The 22,499-nt window shown below is 36.2% G+C and overlaps 1 protein-coding gene across 1 annotated transcript in view; it reads right to left on the reverse strand.

Moving 5' to 3' along the window:
* Nucleotides 1–248: 248 nt before the first annotated feature.
* LOC149793389 (fibrocystin-L-like) overlaps nucleotides 249–22,499 on the reverse strand; it is a 151,923-nt gene continuing 129,672 nt past the window's right edge. The window contains exons 47-53 of the mRNA XM_089968992.1: nucleotides 19,794–20,342; nucleotides 18,617–18,927; nucleotides 15,157–15,525; nucleotides 13,831–14,224; nucleotides 10,120–10,301; nucleotides 7,582–7,714; nucleotides 249–2,409 (exon numbers count right to left, since the gene is read on the reverse strand). Of these exons, the coding sequence (XP_089825118.1) occupies nucleotides 2,207–2,409; nucleotides 7,582–7,714; nucleotides 10,120–10,301; nucleotides 13,831–14,224; nucleotides 15,157–15,525; nucleotides 18,617–18,927; nucleotides 19,794–20,342 (2,141 nt within the window). The 3' untranslated portion in view covers nucleotides 249–2,206. The remainder of the gene's footprint in view (nucleotides 2,410–7,581; nucleotides 7,715–10,119; nucleotides 10,302–13,830; nucleotides 14,225–15,156; nucleotides 15,526–18,616; nucleotides 18,928–19,793; nucleotides 20,343–22,499) is intronic.

Consider the following 22,499-nt stretch of genomic DNA (forward strand, 5'->3'; position numbering starts at 1 on the left):
GCAAGTGAGTTAACCTATGATGTCTGCCTAGATTACTGGGTCTGTCCTTGTCCTCTTGGGGCACTGCCACTAGTCATCATTTGAAATGCAATGGCACTGAGGATAATGCATTGGACTAATGGCCAGAAAGATGGGATCTATTTCCAGCATTTGAATTTGATCCTTCTGGACTTTTTTTTCAAGGCCATGGTATTCTTTTCTCTTAGTAATTTAATTTTAAAATGTTTAAAGAGGAATGCATAATTGGGTTATTTTTTTCCTTTATTAAAAACTAAAAATACAAATGTAAAAATTAAAACAATCTTGTGAGTTATAGCATCGAATATGTGAAATGTTTTCAAAATAGTGAACAGCACACATCATGTAATAACGTCAAGGAAAAAATATATCAGCATTTTAGTATAACAATACAAGAAACAGTCAAATTCTATTTACCCAAACAAATCAACTTAGAGGTGATAAGGGTTTTAGTAATAACCCCTGCAAATACATTTATAAAGTCAGACATGATGTTTACAAGAAATGTTTATCACAAAACAGAATCCTTGTCTTGTGCAGAATATGTAAATAAAGTCTTAAACATAGATACCTTTATTGGTGTACATCAGACAACTTTAACTGAAAGCAAAGAGGCATTCATTTTTTGTGTGGACAGCTCCAAGTCTTTCCCAGCTGGTTAGATCTTTTGAGCTGACCTCTAAAAAATGTTCTGTGCACCCGAAAGTTTAGCATTCTAAAGTACCAAACAGAAATATTTACTTGTTTAACAATTTTGAATTAATTTTTATTTGAATTAAATCTCTAAAAACTTCTCAAATATAGGTATTTATCTCTATTTCTGTCACAGATTAAGGTTTTAATTTGTTTGAGATCAGAACTGAGACTTCCTAATTACAAACCTCTTTTCTTGTCATAGTAATTCATTGGTATTTTACAAACTAATCTTATCAATATAATTATATCATGAAATTATCAACTAAAACTGTTAATCGTTAAATTGCTAATTCACATTTTTCTTCAATTAAAATTAAAAATCATTCATGATAATCCATGACTTCTGTTATTTTTTTTATTTCTGTCACTATTGTTCTACTGAAATGTATGCATCCTGTATTATAAATTAGATTTTTAAAATGTTTTTATCTTTTTCTGCATGGGGCAGAACCCTGTACAACTCCATACTTGTGACTCTAAATATATCCTAGCATAGGTCACTTCTCTTGGATTCTAAAAAATAATAGGCAAGTAGTTGACTGGACTCAAGATTTTGGGGACCATGGACAAAACAATACCAATGCATCAATGGGAAATGGAAGTATTCAAAAAGTCATATTTAGTTCAAAGACAATTTTTAAAAATCTAACTGAAATGAAAAAGTCCTAAAACCTCTTTGAATCCATTGGAAGAAATGAAAAAAATTAATAAGATTACCTTTTTGTGAAGAACAAAAGTTTACAACATAAAAGAACAATGGCAAGTTCAACAATAATTCTGGATAAAAAAATAGAGAAAAGATTAAAGTAGACTGTTATAAATTTAGAGATTTTAACATTAATATTAATTTCTAATAAAAACAATTTAAATCTCTTTTCTGCAATTTGTAAATCACCTTTTAATCACTGTTAATGAAATCTGAATTCTTTCCTAAAAGATCATCAAAGTCCAATTTTAATGTTTTTTTTTTTAAAATCTTATGTCAACAATGTCCAAAATGATTGGATAATAAAGACTATTAGCACTCACAAAGAAAAATATAACAATGTTGGCACACAGGTTATTCATATCACAGGCACAATGAAAAAATACTAAGTAAATAAGAAACTAGGCATAATCACACAAATAATAATAGAAAAACAATTCTGGCACTTCAGTGGTATTTTTACACTGCACTGCACTCTAATTTTCTTATACAATAAACATGGCTGACAATTTGTTATATAAAAAGTACAAAAACAGTTTGAATTTTGAGTTACTGGCAAAAGAAACAAATCTAAGAGTTAGATCATATGTTTATACAATTAATTTAAATGAAGTAAACAAACATTACCATTTACATATTAATTTTCATTATGTTATTCAAGAAGAAAGAAATAGCATTAAAGAGATAAAATTCTTCTCAAAAGGAAAATGCCTTTATAATCTATAAGCACTGATGTATTTCTGGTCATGTTTTCGTTGTCAATAAACCAGCTGGCTGCTGGCCTCCTCAATTAAGGGAGAGTGGGTGAGGTGACACTTGGATGCGATTGACAGGGCTTCTAATTCGCTTTGGGAATTTTGGAGGCAACTGTGTGCCGAGAGGTGGTGGTGAGATCATTTCACCTCGAAGACTGGTGAAGGAATTCTCAAAGAGCAATTGCTGTTCAACTTTTTTCTGATAACCTCCCAGGTACCTGATTTTGTCGTTGTCTGAAAGGAAAAATAAACAAGTTGCACTAGACCCAGAAATGACATCCCTTGATGTGCAAAATAATAAATGTCTGAGCTTTTCTCTTGAAATCATATGTGGACTGAAAAGAAGACATCTTTTTATGCCATTGTGCAGATCTGTACCTCTGCTGTCTGAAGTGGATGTCAGCTGCACAAAGTAAAATATTGCATTAAGCTGTATACCTATTCTCAAACAGGTCCTTCACTGACAAAATCTTAATTCTACCAAATGTAACAAGTGATTTGTGATAACTGTATGCCGGTACAACGTGTTTAATCTCATAATAAGTAACATGAATTTCCATTAAAAATAATTTGTGAACATTGCTATTCCAATAAAATTCATTCAAAATACACTGAGTAAACTACTCCATAACAACTGGTTTATATAATTATGTTGAAGAAAATTACCACTGCTCATTCTAGAGTCATGCCATCTTTTCCATAGAATATTATTATTTGTCTGAATCACTGGCAGACCCAAATTATTTCTAATCACACCACTGTCAAAATGATTCCGGAATATTAGGGCTGAAAGTTCTAATGCTTTGTAATGTATATATGCCCCTTGACTTGGCTACAATTTGAAAGAGTTGAATTTGTAACAGAATTTAAACATGTAAAAAAAATATGTATTAAAAGGTCTTAACTGAGGACTTACACTTGATGATTATGAATATAACATCAATCCTCAAGCTGCAACACATGTAACAAAGATTCTGAGTTGTACATATAACAAAAATTTGTATCCATAAAGCACAGGAGGTGCATGATACAACATACATCAAAGCAAGGACACAACACAATCAGCATCAACCCTCCACCATGAGTATGATACAACAAAGGAGTAGACCACTGGACTCAGATGTAAGTTCTATGCTGTATCAAATAAGTTTTGTTAACCCTGACTCAGAACAAAGGAATTATATGGTTTTTTATTCATTACAAAGTGCCTTTTTATTCAGGCATTCTTTTCAAACTTTTTAATATATCGTTCAAAACAATTTAATTAGGGCAATGTGAGATTTATAGAAAACAACCTACTGAACCCCTTCCTAATGATATGTACCATTCAGAACATTGCCATCTCTTTCTAATGCAAGTAAAATTACTTCCACTCTCTGTAGGAGACTCAGAAATAATTATAGTGATTCTTTCAAAAGTGGTTATGTTTTTGGCAGATGTACATCCATCTAAATGTGTGTGTGATTAGGATTTTTAACGTAGCTTTATAAATTTTTCAGTCATATCATTATGATGTCTGCATTGTGGCAGTTTACAGTGATGTCCAGCACTGGGGCATCATGCTGCGAACACGTAGCATGATGTCCCACCCAGTAACATTATCCTGACACCAGGCCAACCAGTCCTAACACTAACCTCTTAATGCTGAGCACCAAGTGAGGTAGCTGTTAGTAGCATTTTTGTAAGTCTTTGGTATGACTTGGCCGGGGATCAACCCACGACTTCCTGCTTTCCAAAGCGGATGCTCTAATCACTAGAACTCTAAGGCAATACATCTAAATGTGCAAAGTGCATGTGTGTGTTTGTGATTTGGATTTTTAACGTAGCTTTGGCAATTTTTCATTCATATACCTATGATATCCGCAGTGTGACAGTTTACAGCGATGTCTAGCACTGGAGCATCATGCCACAGACATGTAGCATGATGTCCCACTCAGTCACATTATCACCAGGCCAAACATTCTTAACACTAACATTTTAATGCTGAGCACCAAGCGAGGCAGCTATTAGTACCATTTTTGTAAGTCTTTGGTATGACTCGGCTGGGGATCAAACCCACGACCTCCCACATCTGAGGTGGATGCTCTACCCACTAGGCCACCGGAGTGGTAAATGTGCAAAGATGATTGGTCTTGAGAATAACACTCATCAATGATTCAACAATCAATGAATGATGACATTTTTTTTTATTGTTACTCCAGCAACTTTGTAATGAAACAAAACTGAAGACATCATTTGGTTTCAGTAGCCTGAACTGTCTGCAACTATTGCTTGGAAAGCTGTTAGCAGTGGCATCTCTTAATTGTGACGTTATCAAGTTATTACCATATAATAACAACCATGGGCTTGAGGGCAGTTCCAGGGTTTTTTATGTGATGGAGAAGGTTATGGATGCTCTAATAGATATTGTACAGTAATTTACTCTAGCTTTGTAGTTTTAAAACATTTTGTACTCTTAAGTTCACTGGCAAATCCAGGAAAGCTAAGAGGCTGTATTGGTTTAATTGGGGCCAATTGTTGTTTGGGCTACAGCCATGGGATCCAACAATTAAAGGTTGTCTCTGCAAAGTTAAGTACTCTGAGATAAAAATATTGAGAAGATGGATGCCTGCCAACAACTTCTGCAATGTCTTGGATCAAAACATTGTGTTCGAACACGAGGCTCGCATAGATTACTCTAATTTAATTAGCTGAAATTCTCATAAGCTGTTCTTATAATCCACTTAAACCAATAAGATGAGGCTTGGTAGATGATGACCTGTCTTCTTTCTTTCATCGGTAGATTGATTGGTTTCCTATGTGAATGATGACCTGCTCTCTTACTAAAAATAACTCGGCATATGATCATATGAACTGTGACCATTCTATCAAGTTATTAGGATTATTGACATCTTCCTATCTAAATTCACTGGCAAATCCAGCGAAGCTAAGAGGCTGTGTTTACTTGGCTACAATGGTTGTTTGGGATACAGCATTGGGATCCAAAAATTACTGGTTGTCTATGGAAAGGTAAATCCACAAAGATGAAAAATTTAGAAGATGGATGCTGTATGCTCACTAAAAGCTTCTATGATGTCTCAGATCAAAACATAGTGCTTGAATGTCAGGCTTGCAGGGATCACTTTAATTTTATAGCTGAAATTCTCATAAGGAGACTGACCTTAAGAGATGTCAGGGTGTAACCCACTTAAGCCAAGAAGATGCGGCTTTTGAGATGATGTCCTGATTTCTTGCTTTCATTGGAAGAAAGATTCTTTTGCACTTGCCACAGTTTATCTCTGAGCACTTCAAGCAGTGTTTGAGGCCTAGTGGTTAGAGTGTCCGCCTCGGATGTGGGAGGTCGTGGGTTCGATCCCCGGCCGAGCCATACCAAAGACTTACAAAAATGGTACTAACAGCTGCCTCGCTTGGCGCTCAGCATTAAGAGGTTAGTGTTAGGACTGGTCGGCCCGGTGTTAGGATAATGTGACTGGGTGGGACATCATGCTACATGTCTGTGGCATGATGTCCCAGTGCTAGAAATCACTATAAACTGCCACATTGCAGACATCGTAGCGATATGACTGAAAAATTGTTAAAGCTATGTTAAAAATCCAAATCACAACACACAACACAACACATCACATGATGACACTCAGGCTGCTCACTGATGGTGACTGGGTCCTGACTACTATGCCTGTTTGTGACATGATCAATAAACCATCCAATCTGAACTTAAGATAGTTTGGGTTGAATGAAAAGGCAAGTAAGTTGGTCACCCAGTATGCCAAAGCTAAAACAATCAGATGATAACATCTTCAGCAAGATCTGGACTAATGGCTCAAATGTTTCTGAAACGAGTCATGAAAAGATCCAGGACAGATTCCAGCTCGGAAACAGGGTGAGGTATTTTGGCCTATTCAAACCAAAATTAGCTATTAGGTCTGGTAGGTCATTATCATGATTGATAGTTCTTCTGCCATGACACCTGAGTGTGTCATATATCATGGCAAATGGTGTCCACTTTTTCAACTTGTAGACAGAGGAAAAAAGATGGCTTGTTTAGGGATTCAGGCACTCAAAAGGACCATGTTAATGACCTTGAAAATATGTCCCTTTCCTTCATAAAAGCATTGCAAGTGGAGGACCATCTTGCTCCTGAAATTCTCTCCACAATCAAGGTCTAAATTCTTTCTTTCACAAGGCTGTCCTGACAAACTGCTGAACCAGCACATAGGTCGGGCAATCCGGTGCACTCCTGTTTGAGGAGGTAAGTCACCACTACAGAGTCCACCACAACAGTAATGAGGACTGACTTCTTCAGAGTTGGTCCTTCTAGAACTGAAAGGTGTTTATGACAGGTTTCATATGGGGGTTGATGTAATGAGGACTGACTTCTTCAGAGTTGGTCCTTCTAGAACTGAAAGGTGTTTATGGCAGATTTCATATGGGAGGTTGATGTGAGAAGGCAGTTCCCATGGTCCCCATTTCCTACTGACCATATTCAAATTCTGGCAAAAAGGCTGGCAAAAAAGTGTTCACCATGAAAAAGATTGGATATTATTTAGAATTCAACCTATGTTTTAGTTTTTGAACAGAGATTTTTGGAATTTACTTGGATTGATGTTCTTTCTATGGTTATATTAGTCAAAAGATAGTGAAACTTTTGTGATGGTATAATATCCAACAACATTTATCAATCTATTAGCATTTTTTTTATTACTAATTTTCTTACCCCTGGGCACTTCATTCCATTTTATCCTACAATGACACTGGCAAAGACTTAATAGTGTCAACATGCAGTGTGAAGATTGTGGAAGCTCTACTGGTCATTTGTGTCAGGGAGATTTATTCCTCTGTAAGAAATGTGAGCTGAAAAGATTTCCTAGGGTGACGAGAAGCCCTGTAAATATGGCGGCAGATTACCAACGACAGCGGTTTGTTGACAGCTCGTCAGTAATGGTGATTGTGCACATTGCCTATTGATTGCTCACCAAATTAGTAACTGGAGTTGTTTTAACACCTTATTAACATGAACACTCACATATTTGATAAACTGGAAGAAAATGGTATTTTAAAAATATTTAATTGAACAAGCAATCTTTGGACTGAAGAAAACAAGTAAGTAATAATTTTCAACCACTGTCTTTCTCTTTTCTGCCTATCCAACAATTACATTCAACTTCATTTTGTTACTACTACACTGATAACAGAAAATGACAATCAAGATTTAAATGATCACTACAATGAGATATATTTAATAAAGATTTCAAATAAATGCATTTAGATGCTACTCACAGAGTTACCAGTTTTCAATTAGATACAATCAGATACTACTATCAGTTAAAAATTTTTCAATTAGATATATTTAGAAGTTACCCATTGGATTACAAGCTTTATTTCAACACTAAATATCTGAATACTCACCGTATGTCTTGGTTTTATGGTAGGCCTTACACTTCCAAAGAATGAGGATGAAGGCAACAAGAATTAGTACACTGCCAACACCAATAGCTGCCCAGATGGCTGGATGTAGAGACTGTGCTGTCTCTTTGGAGGACTGCAATAATAAAAATACATGTAATAATACATATTAGCAAAAAACAATCCATTTAGCAGTCGAAGCAGCCATACAGTACTAATTCATTATATTGCAGCCCATGAATGCCACACTAAAGTGTAATGCCCTATATGAAACACATTATTCAATTTTAGTGCTATATATTCAAGTGGATACATAACTTTACACATCTTACACTTGCAATAGGAACCATGTTATAAAGAAGGACACTATGGTGAGGGAGAAGTGTATAAATAGTAACAAGAAAAGAATAATACTGGATTGATTAAGCAGTAGAAGGACAAAAACAAAGAAATATTTTGCTTGTTTCAGTTTAAAATCTAATTTTACTCTGACCTGTGTCAAATTTCAAGCTGCTACAAAAAAACGTTTTTATGAAAACATTCCAGAGACCTAAATGTTTCTGTACATCAGTTTAATGAAGTTTTTTAGCAGATGATCAGATGTACATGGTGGCCAGTAATTTTGGTGGAGGAAGAACATTGGAAGAATCACATACCCACAGTAAACTACTAGCAAGCTTTTTCTCATACCCACATAGGTCAAGCTGTAAGGCAAGCTTTCTCTCATACCCACACAGTTCAAGCTGTAAGGCAAGCTTTCTTTCATACCCACACAGGTCAAGCTGTAAGGCAAGCTTTCTCTCATACCCACACAGTTCAAGCTGTAAGGCAAGCTTTCTTTCATACCCACACAGGTCAAGCTGTAAGGCAAGCTTTCTCATACCCACACAGTTCAAGCTGTAAGGCAAGCTTTCTCTCATACCCACACAGGTCAAGCTGTAAGGCAAGCTTTCTCTCATACCCACACAGGTAAAGCTGTGAGGCAATCTTTCTCTCATACCTACACAGGTCAAGCTGTAAGGCAATCTTTGTCTCATACCCACACAGGTCAAGCTGTAAGGCAATCTTTGTCTCATACCTACACAGGTCAAGTTATAAGGCAAGCTTTCTCTCATACCCACACACGTCAAGCTGTAAGGCAAGCTTTCTCTCATACCCACACAGGTCAAGCTGTAAGGCAAGCTTTCTCTCAAACCCACACTGGTCAAGTGTCTAAAGCACTTGCCTTTTCCAATCATTGCCATTTTGCCTCTGTCTGCATGGGCATGAACCTCTATCTTGGCCAATGTGGGTATGTGATAAAGTTGGTCAGTAGTTTTTGTTCGTGGGTAATTTTCATCAGGGTTTTCCTGGGTTTTTCCTCTACCAGTTATACTGGCTGCCATGTATTCCTTTATCAGTTGTACTGGCTGCCATGTATAGCCTATCATGCACTGAAAAATAGCATAAAATGCAACACAAAAAATAACATCAGTCATAAACTAGACTGGACATGGCACTGACTAGCCTACAACACCATGTTGTAAGAACTTATAAACACAGACAGTACTTGGAAGTTGCACTGTTCCAGAGCACTACATCTGGATCAGAAAAAAGAAACTGACCACTTGATCATAAGACATTAAGCTGATCCTAAACCTAGATACTGCACCTTAAAAATACAGTAAACAGCTGAAGACAATTAAACTGTTAATTAGTTTATCTAAGCTTATCAAAATACCATTTAGTCCTCAGCTGTTGTCAAAAAAACATATCTGCCAAGTAGAGTTATTCACATTTACTTCTATATCCATTTAAATTTATAATGTTTTCAATGTTCTTTCATTTGACATGGTACAAAGCAGTCTTCTCTTAGCATAAACATTATTATGTTCCGATGATGGGACATTTTTATTCGATGCTCAGTATGAATATTTTTTATTTCTAAATAAGTTTTACTTTGTCATCATTCATTTCTTTATTTTGTTACAACTTCCATTACTTTGGGATCCATAGATCTAATTTCATTACAAGCATCTTTGTGTCATATCAGAGCAAGTGGTGTATTCAGGAGCCCAGTTAACACAGGTTTCACTTCAGCTACACCATGTTTTGCCCTTTAGAAAATTATAAATTTTAATTATTACTAAACCATATACTCTATTCATAGTAATTACAGACTCTCCCGTTTGTACTCCCACCCACCAATTTTAAAATTAAAAAGCATCAAGGATATAAAAAAAATGCACAAACTTGGTCATTTCAATTACTGATTTATCGTTTCTAACCTGGGGTCCTGAAGAATGTCAAATTAACAGTGATTAAACACAAATGGAAGCTCCTGATGTAAACATGCAGTCAGACTGCTCTCTGTCGATTTCTGGTACCTAAAATAGTCCATTTCAGTACAAACTGTGTTGTCTGATCCAATATTTGCAATATCTACTAATAATATTTCCAACACAAATTGAACAAATAAATAGGAGGATTTACTCTTGCACGCATGCAAACACAAACTTTTGTAAAAAAGCACAACCTGAGTGACTGAAAAAACCTTGTTACCTTTGGTCCACATGTCACTCCATAGTAGCTGACACCATCGACAACCATGTATGAGGACAGGTACAACGTTGTGGAGGAAAAGTTGAAGGGAGTCTGGCTCTCAATATCATCACAGATGGAAAACAGTGTTGTGTTGACATTATATGCTGTACCATCAACTGTGATGGTTACCACTATGCTGCCTGATGATAATAATAATAATGAAGATAATATACCTGATAACAGTAACAACAAATGTTTTGTCAAGAAATTTAGAAAACACAGTTAGGTCTGTTGAATTTGCAATACTTAGCAAAGTTTAGAAATACTGCAGAAGATGCCTTGAACCCCTTCTGCCAGAATAAAGACCACTAGTCTCCCATGACAACTCATACAAATACATAATCAATTAATGTATGCAGGAAGAATCTCTTCTTTTTAGACAGGTGGCTTATGATAGTAATACAGTTAACCCTGATTTAGTTGTGTTCCCAAGAGTTGTCACGTATCTTGAAAACATTTCCCCTGATAGCAATAATGTTATAACGGAGGTGATATATCCCAAAAATTGCATAAATTCATTTTTTTTGGTATGAAATTATCTTATTATGTTATGAAAAGAAAATTAAAGCAAATATTTATATTTAATGGCCGTGTTTCCCAGCTGAATTTTATCACTATGAATTCTCAGTTGATATCTTTGTCCCACATTTAAAGATTCTGTCTAAGATAAGCCAGTAGCACACACTCTAGCTTCCCTAGGCTGCCCTGGTGGCCTAATGGTTAGAGTGTCCACTTAGCATGCAGGAGGTTATGGGTTCAAACCCCAGCTGAGTCATACCAAAGACTTACAAAAATGATACTAACAGCTGCCTTGCCAGGTGCTCAGCATTAAGAGGTTATTGTTAGGACTAATCGGCCTAGTGTCAGGATAATGTGACTGATTGGGCCATCATGATACATGTCTGCAGCATGATGCCCAAGTGTTAGACATCACTATAAACTGCCACACTGCAGACATTGTAGCAGTATGACTGAAAAATTGTTAAAGTTATGTTTAAAAAATCCTAATCACACTCTAGTGTCTCATTGTAGAACTCCTTATAGCAATCCACTATTTTCTGGAACTTCCTGGCTACCTTGAAACTTCTCTGCCCATCAGCGTTGTTCTCATTAAATAGGTCAGTGACTGTGTCAATGTGCTGGAAAGCCTCTGATAAGATCACTGCAGAGAGCGTTCTAACAGGCTGGACCTCAGGACCTCAGGAATTAACTACTCATCCTCCTCATTATACTCCTCCTTCAGGACAGTTCCTCTGTGTGGGTCAAGCAATTCCCTCACATTATCCTCATCTAAAAGATGTCAACATTTGTGGCCATATCAATGATTTCTCATCTTGCATTGGCAATATCTTCTCCCACTAAGCAGGCCCTGAAATTGTTGATCACCTTAGGATAGATTTTCTGCCAAACCCCATTGTTAGACTTTTCAGTGACCTCTCCCTATGCCTCACCAACTATGTCAATTGCAATTTTACGACATGAAACTTTGCCAAAACTATGTAATAGTGGGCTATTCTTCTCCATCTGTGTCTTCTATAAGCCTGAAGAAGGCATGATGATGGCAGTAGGTTCTAAAGGTGACAATTATGCCCTGATCCATTGGCTGGATGAGGGATGTGTGTTCAGACACAGAAAAAACATTTATTCCTTACTGAGGTCATCAAGCTTTGGCAGGTGCCTAGAAGTCTTATCTAGAAGAAGACGAATTTTGAAAGGAATGTTTTCACTCTTGTAGTATGCTTTCAATTCCTGGTGATGTTGTTGGTGTAGCGTTTAAAGCCATTTTTCAGCACAAGATAGGCTATACATTGTGGCCAGTATAAATGATGGTGGAAGAACCAAAGAAAACCTCGGAAAGAACCACCAACCCACGAGAAGCTACCAGCAAGCTTTCTCACATACCCACATTGGCCAAGCCCAAGACTCAAACCCACGCAGACAGAGGTGAGATGGCAGTTATCTGCAATGGTAAGCACTTTAGACCACTCTGGGCCCCTTAATTCCTGGTGAAGACAGCTCCTGAAATAATCTGTGAAAACAGCAGCAGTAATCAATCCATTTTACCACAGTAAACAAAGACACTTTTCAGAGTAACCCTTGAGTGCCTTTGGATTTTCAAAACAGTAGACCTGATGGGTTAGACTCTTTAGTCACCTAGATGTATTGCCACCTAACAGCTGTGTAATCTGTTCTTCGCAGCTTTGAAGTTGGGTGCTGATTTTTCTTTTAAGAAGATGAAAGTTAAACTCTGTATCCACTTCCAGTAAAGGCCTGTTTCATCTAGGTTGGGAACCTGCTTTGTAGTACAGTAGAACCTGTCTTGAAAGACCATCCCTTCTGCCATAAAACAATGATCTCTCACAACAGGTGGTCTCTCAGGACGGGTAATAATGCTATAAAACCAATAAATCTGTGCAAGAAGAACTTGGTCTCTCAAGACAGGTGGTCTTTCATAGCAGTGGTCTCCCAAGATGTTATAGTACAAACTCATTTTTTTCAAAGCAACACTCTCTGCTGCTACAGCTTCTCAGTTTGTTCTTAAGTTATGTAAACTGAACCAGGCCTTGAATCTCTCAAACTACCCAGAGCTAGCGGTGAAATGCCTTGTTTTTCCTTGTGGTTCAGATTTCTTTAAATGCTCACGTAAAGAGATTGCCTTTTCCTGAATCACAGCAGTAGACAATGGCAAGGTTTTAATACTCAACCCATGTAGGAAGCATCCTCTCCATCTTCTCCATGATGAAAGAATGAATAATCATAGATCAGGCTGAACTCACTTTTGAAGAAGTTTTACAACTTTCATTAATTTGAGGAGCATTAATATGGATTGTTCTCAGCAAGGATTCAGTCAAACACATATCAGCTGTATGCTGCCCTCTTTCACACCAATTCAAACATCTAGTTTGAGTTGCAAAGTGATAGCTTTCTTCTGCCTATTAACAGTTAGTATTACATCTCTTAGAACTCATATTTGATCAGGGTTACAGAAATAACCAGCAATTAAAAATGTTAAAGAACTGCACATCATTCTAGTGTCACAAAGAAGAACAATGACTTACTGAGCTGTGAATAAATGTGAATTGCTGACCACGTAAAACCCAAGCTATATGCACAATATATTCAACATCCCTGCCAGCTGCATGGGAATTAAGTTGACGAAATAGATAGGTTTGTCTAATTCTTCTTCTATGACTTTTGATGTTCATTTTTATTAACCTTATAATTTTCATTGAAATATTAATTTGATGCACTTAGCAGTTTACAAATCTTAAGTTTTTTGTTTAAGACAAAAAAATTCATTCTTTTTAGTCTTCACTAAAAAAATAAAAATAAAAAAGATGCACGTGAAAATGCATTAAAGGGAAATCTTTCAAGACATACTTTAGTGTACTGTCATACAGATATTTTCTTTTTTTCTTCCTACCTCTCTCTCTCTCTATTTGATACTATTCTCTCAAACTAGCTATGATTATATTCTTTATATATTTATATTACATGTACTTACCACATTCTTCATTGGAAGGAGGAAATAGCAATATCAATCACTCTCTCTCTCTCTCTCACTCTCACATATACTCACAAGTACACTAAATTAAATACATAATACATCTATCTAAACCTGTGTAATACTGCTCTAAATTTGGCAACAAGTCAGATATGCTCTATTACCTGGTTTGGAGGATATGCCAGTAATTAGTGTATCAGGATTCTTATTGGCAAAGTACTGTCCAACAAGCTGGTGGAATTCGGAGCGTGCTGTTTCTGTGGACAGGTATTGATTGTAGTCCTGAGGGAACTTAAGAACAATGTCTGCAGTCTCTTCCACCACCATGTTGACATGACTTGATGATATCACATGAATCACCCCAATATAAATCTCGTCATACCATGCTGGCTCAGACATGATGTGATACATTACGTAGTTTGGACCAATAGCGGTGAAGTTCAGGCTGCTGAAGATGGCCTTCCCCGTTGAGGGATTAAAAGTTGTGGTAAGAGTTCCTGTCAGTGTACCATAACTACTGCCACTCATCAAGGATGCTGTCACATTCCATGTGTGACCCTGTGAGGATAAAAAGGCTCTTTTAGGAGCACTGAGAATTTCTACATTCATGACTAATATGTGCATGTAATATATATCTTAATTGTAACAGAAATGCAAAACTCAAATTGAAATAAATACCTGTCTTTAATTACAAACATTTTTGCGATGAAAGTGGACTCAGAATTCCTGCATTCATGATTTTAGGTTTAATGTGTGCATTTAAAGAAATTTTACTTCAACAGAACGAAACTATATCTTAACGATAAATCAAACTTCCATTAAAAAATGTTTAAGACATTCTTGATCCTATCTGGTGAGCTAACATGAAATCCAAGAAATCCATTCATTGATAAAAATTAACTTCCTATTTCCAGACACAGTAGAATATACACCTACAATATATCTATTTTTTCTGCTGAAAATTTTCTTCCATTTTTCTGTTTTATTTCCTCACTGTACCTTTTACAGACTTTACCTGATATGCCCTATATAGATAAGTTAAAATAAAGGAAACAGATCCTTGATATTAGAACTTCAAAATAAATTAAATGGCATTTAAATGAAATAAAATTTGAACAAGGAATTGTTCATATGATATTCTCAAAAACATGGTGCAATGGAAGAATGCCTGTTTTGGTATGCCAGGACAGAGCTCCACAGAGCTCCAAGTAGAACAGGGGCCATAATTCTAATGTAATCAAAATGGAGTGAAAATTGACCTTAACCAAGGTCTTCAAACTATCATACCGAATCTGGCTTAAATCCATCCAGTATTTAAAATGATTTTGGGTGCAAATATAATTTGTTATGAACAGATGCATAAAACGTAGAAGAACATATGGAACTGGACAGATGGACATGGGCCACAATAAATGCTTGATCCACAGAAATAGTGGCATAGAAATAATGTAAACAATATATGACAAACTGAGAGAGTAAATTGAACATACTGTCCAAGCAATATTTTCAATCTTCTGTAGAGACGTTGCATCAATCAGATCCAGGGTGACTTGAGTCAGATCATTCTGGATCACGTGGCCGGAGATATTCTGAGAAGCGCTAATTTTTCTACCTGGGACATCAAAAGGTTCCGAACTTAGAGTCCAGTGCTGGGCAACTGTTGGTGCTGATATGATGAAATCCAGAATATAGCCATAACCCATATGAGAGATGGACAGATCTGTAAAGTTGGCAAAACCATTCACAAAACTTACAGTCACATTACCATTGAGCACTGCCCAAGAGTAACCTGACCCAGGATGAATACTTGCTGTAACTTGCCACTCATTTTCAGCAGATCCGACAACCACTAGATAACCCTACAAAGAAAAGAATACAACTGAGTTATGGGATCAGCTTGAAGTGAATAATCCATACTGTCAAATGTGTGTGCGTGTGTGTGTGTGTGTGTGTGTGTGTGTGTATGTCTCAGCTCATTATCATAAAAAGTATTTTGGCATAGTAATAATAATAATGACTTATTTAAAGAGGGTAACACAATTAGCTAAAAACTAATCTACCTTGAAGCCCTCATACAAATGAATTTATATATTTTAGCTGCATCTCTGAAGCCACTGGATATAATAGGTTTGGAAGAAGGAAATAGAGCGGGCATTTCTAATCTCAACTGGAATACTATTCCAGAGCAAAGTTCCAGAGTTTTGGAAGATCTTTTTAAATAATTCCTTATTTGGTTTGGGAATTTTATACTGTTTGGAAGACATGGCTGACAGGTGGGGAGTATTGCCAGATAGCCTATACTGGAATAGTGATTGTCAATATTCAAGAGCACTATTATTGGATATACTGCACATTAATTTGGTTTTTCTCAAAAGGATTTGGTCTTTAATAGGTAATAGTTTTAAATTACCAGCAAAATTTTTGTTGCTTTCCTTCCGGATTGATATTATCCCAAATGCTCTTTTTTAAAGATGTCCAGGCTTTTCTATATTTTCATCATTTTAATTACCCCACACTGTATTACAGTAGTCTAAATAGGGTTCTATGTAACTGTTATAAAATAGTTTTCTGTGCCATTCAGGGAGAAAAAGTCTTCTCCTACTGAGAAGCCATAAACTTTAATTGATTTCTTTACTGATATGTTTGGTATATTCAGTCCATGATAGGTTATTATCTACCAAAACAAAAAGTAGTCTATCATGACAAACCATCTGCAAATTCTTATCCTTCCATGTCAGACACAGTTCATCACTATCAAGATTTGTCCTTTTTTGCCGTGTTGAGATAAGTATTATTTTAGTTTTACCAATATTTACCACTATGCCATTGCATGTACATCAGTTTTCCATTTTGTTTAGGGCATTCTGCAATGAAGCTTTGAGTTCATGCTTTGTGTTTTGGATGTCTAACAATATTTTGTCATCTGCATAGAGATTTGTATATGATATCGAGTCCCTTAGTAAAAGTGGTAGGTCATTAATAAATAAAATAAATTGTAATGGACCTAGAATTGAGCCTTGTGGTACTCCATATCTAATTGTTTCAGATTCAGACAGAACATTATTTATATAAACATGCTGTGTTCTCTCACTTAAATATGAAGTAAGCCATCTAATTATGTTTTCATCACATTGGTAAATTTTCAGTTTCTTCAAATGGATTTCATGATCCACCCTGTCAAAAGCTTTCCTGAAATCAACAAAAACAGATCCTATTATTCTACCTTCATCAAGTGCTTAAGCCATTTTTCAGTTAGGAAGATCAAGGCAGTCTCACATTAATGTTTCTGTCTAAAGCCTGATTGATAAGGGTGTAAGAGCAAGTGTTTGCTTAAATATGACATAAATGAGTCATGGACATGTTTTTCAACCAATTTTGATAAGTTTGGTAGTATTGAGATTGGTGGGTAGTTATTTTCATCATCCTTAGAACCTGATTTGTGAATAGGAGTTACTTTTGCTGTTGGGGCCCCGAGTGGCCAAGTGGTCTGAAACATTCTCCATTATGGATCACTGCCATCTCACCTCTGTTTGCATTGGTTCAAGTGTCGGATTCGGCCATTGTGGGTATGTGAAAAAGCTTGCCAGTAGCTTCTCGTGGGTCGGTGGTTCTTTCTGGGGTTTTCACAGGTTCTTCCTCCACCATTAATACTGGCTGCCATGTATAGCCTATTGTATGCTGAAAAATGGCGTTAAACATTACAACAACAATTTTTGCAGTTTTCCATATTTTGGGGAAAGATGAGGTTGCAATACCTAAATTGATTATGAATGTAATGTTATGAATGGTGAAAACCCATCTTAATATGACTTTCATTTTGAAAGGTGGTGGATTTAGTGAAAAGATTTTCAAAATGACTCCTATGGTGGCTATATTAGATGTCAGATCAGGTCCATTATCATTTAGATCAACTAGACAACAGAATTCTTTTGATGAAAACCCCATATTGAAAGGACCATTCATAAAGGAAGAGTTGCAATAAGATTTTCAAGATGGTCAATGAGGTACTCATATTGCATAAAAAAATGGGGACTAGTTGCACTCACAAGATTACGTTTTACACTGCATTCAGCTACGATACAAAAAGGGCAGTAACTCTTCACATGATGACCACAGCACATACACAGTAATATGGTAGTCCACTAAAAACTGTGAGACTAGTTGCATTCACAAGATTTTGTTTTACACTGCATTAGTTTCCAAGTCAGAATGGGCAATAACTGTAGCAAAAATCACAGGACACTGATCTGTCTGCAGATTATGACCATCATACAGCATGTGCCATGTTATAAAATGATCAATTAAAAACTCTGAAAATAGATATGTTCACAGGATTCTGCATATTTTGTTAATATGCATACTGATATGTTGACTACAACATTTCATTACAATCAAGTGAAAAATGTGAGACCAGTTGTGATCACAAGATTTTATCATACACTGAAATCAAGAGCGAGTCAAAAAGGGACATAACCCTTTTTATAAATGATATGGGCACAATGATTAGTCAATATGCAAATCTTCAGGTGATGACCACAATATGTACCAAGTTTTATGGCAATTGATCAAAAACTGTGGCAACAAATAATGTGTGCTGACCAGACATCCAAAATGAATGGCCATATTGATTCCTATATTGAGGCAGAGGAAGGTATAAGAACTGTAACACTAAAGTTAATCAAAGATGTGGACAGACATGTGCATGGACACACAGATGGGTGGACATGCAATCCAAAATGATCACCATGTTGAACCACTGCTCTGGCAAGCTAGAAAAAATGTGACTTATCTAAGAGTATATATTGAACAATGAAATCGTAATAAGGTGCATAATGTGAATTTTGCAAACTGACATTTATCAGGTCTTTTTCCTATACAAAATCTCCAGGCTTTCTCCTTGCACTGACCAGGTAACATTCCAGTAAACAAAGTACATAATTTAAAACTTACATTTTCATCCAGGAACTTGAGAACAGGCTGGATGCTGAATTGTAAGCCTTCACTAGCTGGAGTGGGGGTAGTGTGGAACTCAAACCTCTCCACTGGGTTGTAGATGACATAGCGGGACGTTTTGGGGTTAAAAGTAGCCCATTCTTTAGAACCTGGACTGGGCAAAGGGTTAGCACTGGAAATGGAGAGAACTGTTGTATTCAGCACATCGCTGAAGTTTGTTCCACTCTGAATCTCATTCTGAAGGGTGTAGGATATGTTCATCAGCTCCTCATGAGACAGGTCAACCCCAGGTCCAGTTCCATTGATCTCTGAAAGAGGATTCAAAGAAACACTGTCATGCAGAACAAACAAACTATCTGACCAGCTGTTAGAAAACTAAAAACTAATATAATACATTAAAAGTATCAAGATGACTAATCAAGTCAGAGATAATAACTAAATCAATCAAAAGGTTAAATAGTCTCTGATTCAAAGGTTTCTTCTATTTGATAAAAATCAGGGTTATACAAACCTGTAAGTGTATGTAAACACAGCAGTTGTAATAGTTGACTTGATCAGCTACAGTCTGATCTGGTGGCCTAAGTGGTTAGAGTGTCTGCCTTAGATGCAGGAGGTTGCAGGTTCAAAACCCTGGCCGAGTCATACCAAAGACTTACAAAAATGGTACAAGCAGCTGCCTCACTTGGCACTCAGCATTAAGAGGTTAGTGTTAAGACTGGTCAGCCTGGTGTCAGGATAATGTGACTGGGTGGGACACAATGCTACATGTCTGCATCATGTTGCCCCAGTGCTAGACATTACTATAAACTGCTACACTGCAGACACTGTAGCGATATGACTGAACTTTGTTTAAAGGTACATTAAAAATTCAAATCACACAACACACACACATATGTGTACACAGATCTACATACATCTGGGACTAGGCAGTTGTCCAATGTCAATGTAGGTCTATGGTCTATGTGCTAAGAATATGACAGACAAAACCTGAAAATCCTTGTCTTCCAGCTAGAACTGGAAAAAATATTTGATTCAACTTTAAAGACTATCAATCTTCATCAAGGTGGATCTCTGAAACTTGCCTGGAAGACAAGTTGTGGTTTAATAATGTACATTAAAAAAATCCATACACTTGTACAAATAATTACAATTGGGAAACTTAAAACATATTTACCAGATGAGGGTAGATTTCCGATTTCCATCTGAATTGTTATGTTACCCTCAGATGTTGCTCTCTTACGACGCCCAAAGCTTGACTGTTCAGTGATGATGTTTACAATTCGGATTTTGGAGTATGGAATGCTTAGGAATGCTGCCAGGTTCTGTACTATGTTTTTTCCAAAGAAGTCATCTACAGTCATCATTGGTAATCCAAATGCCACCATGATGACCTCAGCAGTCTTGATTTCTACTACTCTGGGACCCTTTACGATGAAGCAAATTATTCCTGTTTTCATGTTGATGTAGTTTGCGCCAGATGCATCAGTGTTGACATTAGGCATATATTGGCCTTCATAAGTCTCTCTTTTCAAGACCATGGCTCCTGTAGGAGTGTATGCAGCATTTCTAGGCAGTACATATGTCCCATTAAGATAGATATCAAGTCGGTTGGGCTGGCTGTAGTATACACATACACGCACTGCCTGTGACTCAGAAGCACCCAGCAGGAGGTATCGGGAATGCTGAGGAGATGTGCTGGTGAAGAACACGTCAAAGTTCTGCCCTGTAATATATATCCAAGAACAAGTGATAAAGATATAATTTATGTATCCACAATGCTACATCTTACAAAATGTTTTAACAAGTATTTTTGGAGCCTGATTATGACTTGGATTTATATTCTCAAATAAAGAGAGATACTAAATTATAATTCAACTTCATTTGACCGGGCATGAAATTATGTGCACAAAATTGCAATTGTATTGTATTGTAATGTAATATAGTAAGGCTACATTTGCAGCAGAGTCTCTATTTGGGGAACTCCGGACTGATGAATGAGATCTCCTCAATCTGCCAACAGGTCTACTTGAGTGAGAATAAAAACAAGCTTCCTTGTGTTGTAAACATGGGACTCACTACCATGTGAAGACAACCTCCCTCCGCCAGAAGTGCCAAGAAGCCATTGGAACCAATCACTTCTTTTTACATGTCCATCACCAATCACTTATTGGATCTAGCCACTTCCATAAGCAGGTGGAATGCATGTCCCAAGCAGCTATTTTATGAATGCATTTACCCACATCTTGAGGCATATTGAATGTTGAAAGGAAACACAAAATTAAACAACTTAACCAAAACAAGAATTTGGAGGGTAACATATATCCTAACACTAATCCTATTAAAATCCCCAAATTTTATGAAAATAAACACAAACAAATAAAAACTATGCAAATACGAGGCTAAAAATACATGCAGCAATTACAAGACAAGAAAGAATATTACTATGAGAAAAAAGTCCACAAAAGTCTAAAACACAAGAAAGGATACTAGTGACAGTAGATAGATTACTTTGCTGAGTGTCCAAAGAAATCTTCATAAAAGTCTAAGGAAAGGATGATATTCTGAATGGTAGCCAAGGATGATATTTTTTGTTATAAACCTCCAAGTACTAATTGGCGGAGGGAATATTAACCTTGGACTGTGAAACAGTACCAGGAAAAGATATAGCAATGCAATAATAATAATAATAATAATAATAATAATAATGCTTTATTTATAGAGGGTGACTCATTAGTCAAGGACTATTCTCCCTTGAAGCCCTCTAAGGAGAGTATAACAATGTACATTATATGAAGATAGCAATAATTACTGTTTATTTTAACATGTTTAGTATTAAAATACTAAATTCCATTATCTATTAGAAGCACATATATGCTCATGATATCTCTACTTAAATACTCTAATATTTTCAGCAGATTTTACACGTAGTGGAAGCTTTTTCCACAGAACTGTACCAGAGTATTGGAAGCTCTTTTTAAATTGTTCTGTTCTTGGTTTTGGTGCTAGAAGGTTTCCATGTATATTGATCTCAACTGGTATTGTGCTGAAAAAATCCTGACTAAGTCCTGAAGATACTCTGGTACAGTTCCATGTAGACAGTTATATAAAAGAACCGCTCGGTGAAAATCTATCTTATAATGTGAACCATCTGACTTCTGTAAATAATGCTTTTGAGGGATATCAATAGATATATTTAAAATTACATGTGCTGCTCGTTTCTGAAGTTTATAAATCCTTTCAAGCTCAGATTTAGCACAGTTTCCCCATACATTTGAACACTAATTCATTGTTGGAAGAATATATGACTTGTAGTATAGATTTTGAGTTTCCATAGGTAAATATTTCTTGATTCTGCTGAGTATGGCAAGTTTATAATAACAGCTAATGTGTGACTGCTATTAAAATGTTAATTACAGTATGAAATGGATATGATGGGCAATGTGTCACAAAAAGACAAATCAGATGATGAAAAATATCGAGTGCTTAGGGAATGTGAGACCTACACAATAAGTACAAGGAAAAGAAAATTGTTATTTCAAACGAACATAAATAGCTAAGGAAATCTGATTAGGATGATGTTTTTATTCTAGACCTTCAATTACTAACTGGACTGGAGGCTAATTTTAGGGAAATAAAAGCAATATAAAGCAATAACAACAGGTAATGTAATACTGCCATTAATGTGTTTTTTTTTCTTTTTCAGAAAACTAAAGATTTAAGTGTATACATATTTGATGATAATGAAATAGCTGTTAGTTATTTCTGAATGATTATTTCTTCAAATTATTTTTTATAAAAACCACGTCTATAAATAAACAAATGATGCATCCTGGAAGTAGAATATATAACCTTTTATGCTAGAACCAATACTGTGGTCAGA

The sequence above is a fragment of the Sinohyriopsis cumingii genome, chromosome 8, assembly GCF_028554795.1.
Source record: "Sinohyriopsis cumingii isolate HCF-2022 chromosome 8, ASM2855479v2, whole genome shotgun sequence".
Lineage (NCBI taxonomy): Eukaryota > Metazoa > Mollusca > Bivalvia > Unionida > Unionidae > Sinohyriopsis > Sinohyriopsis cumingii.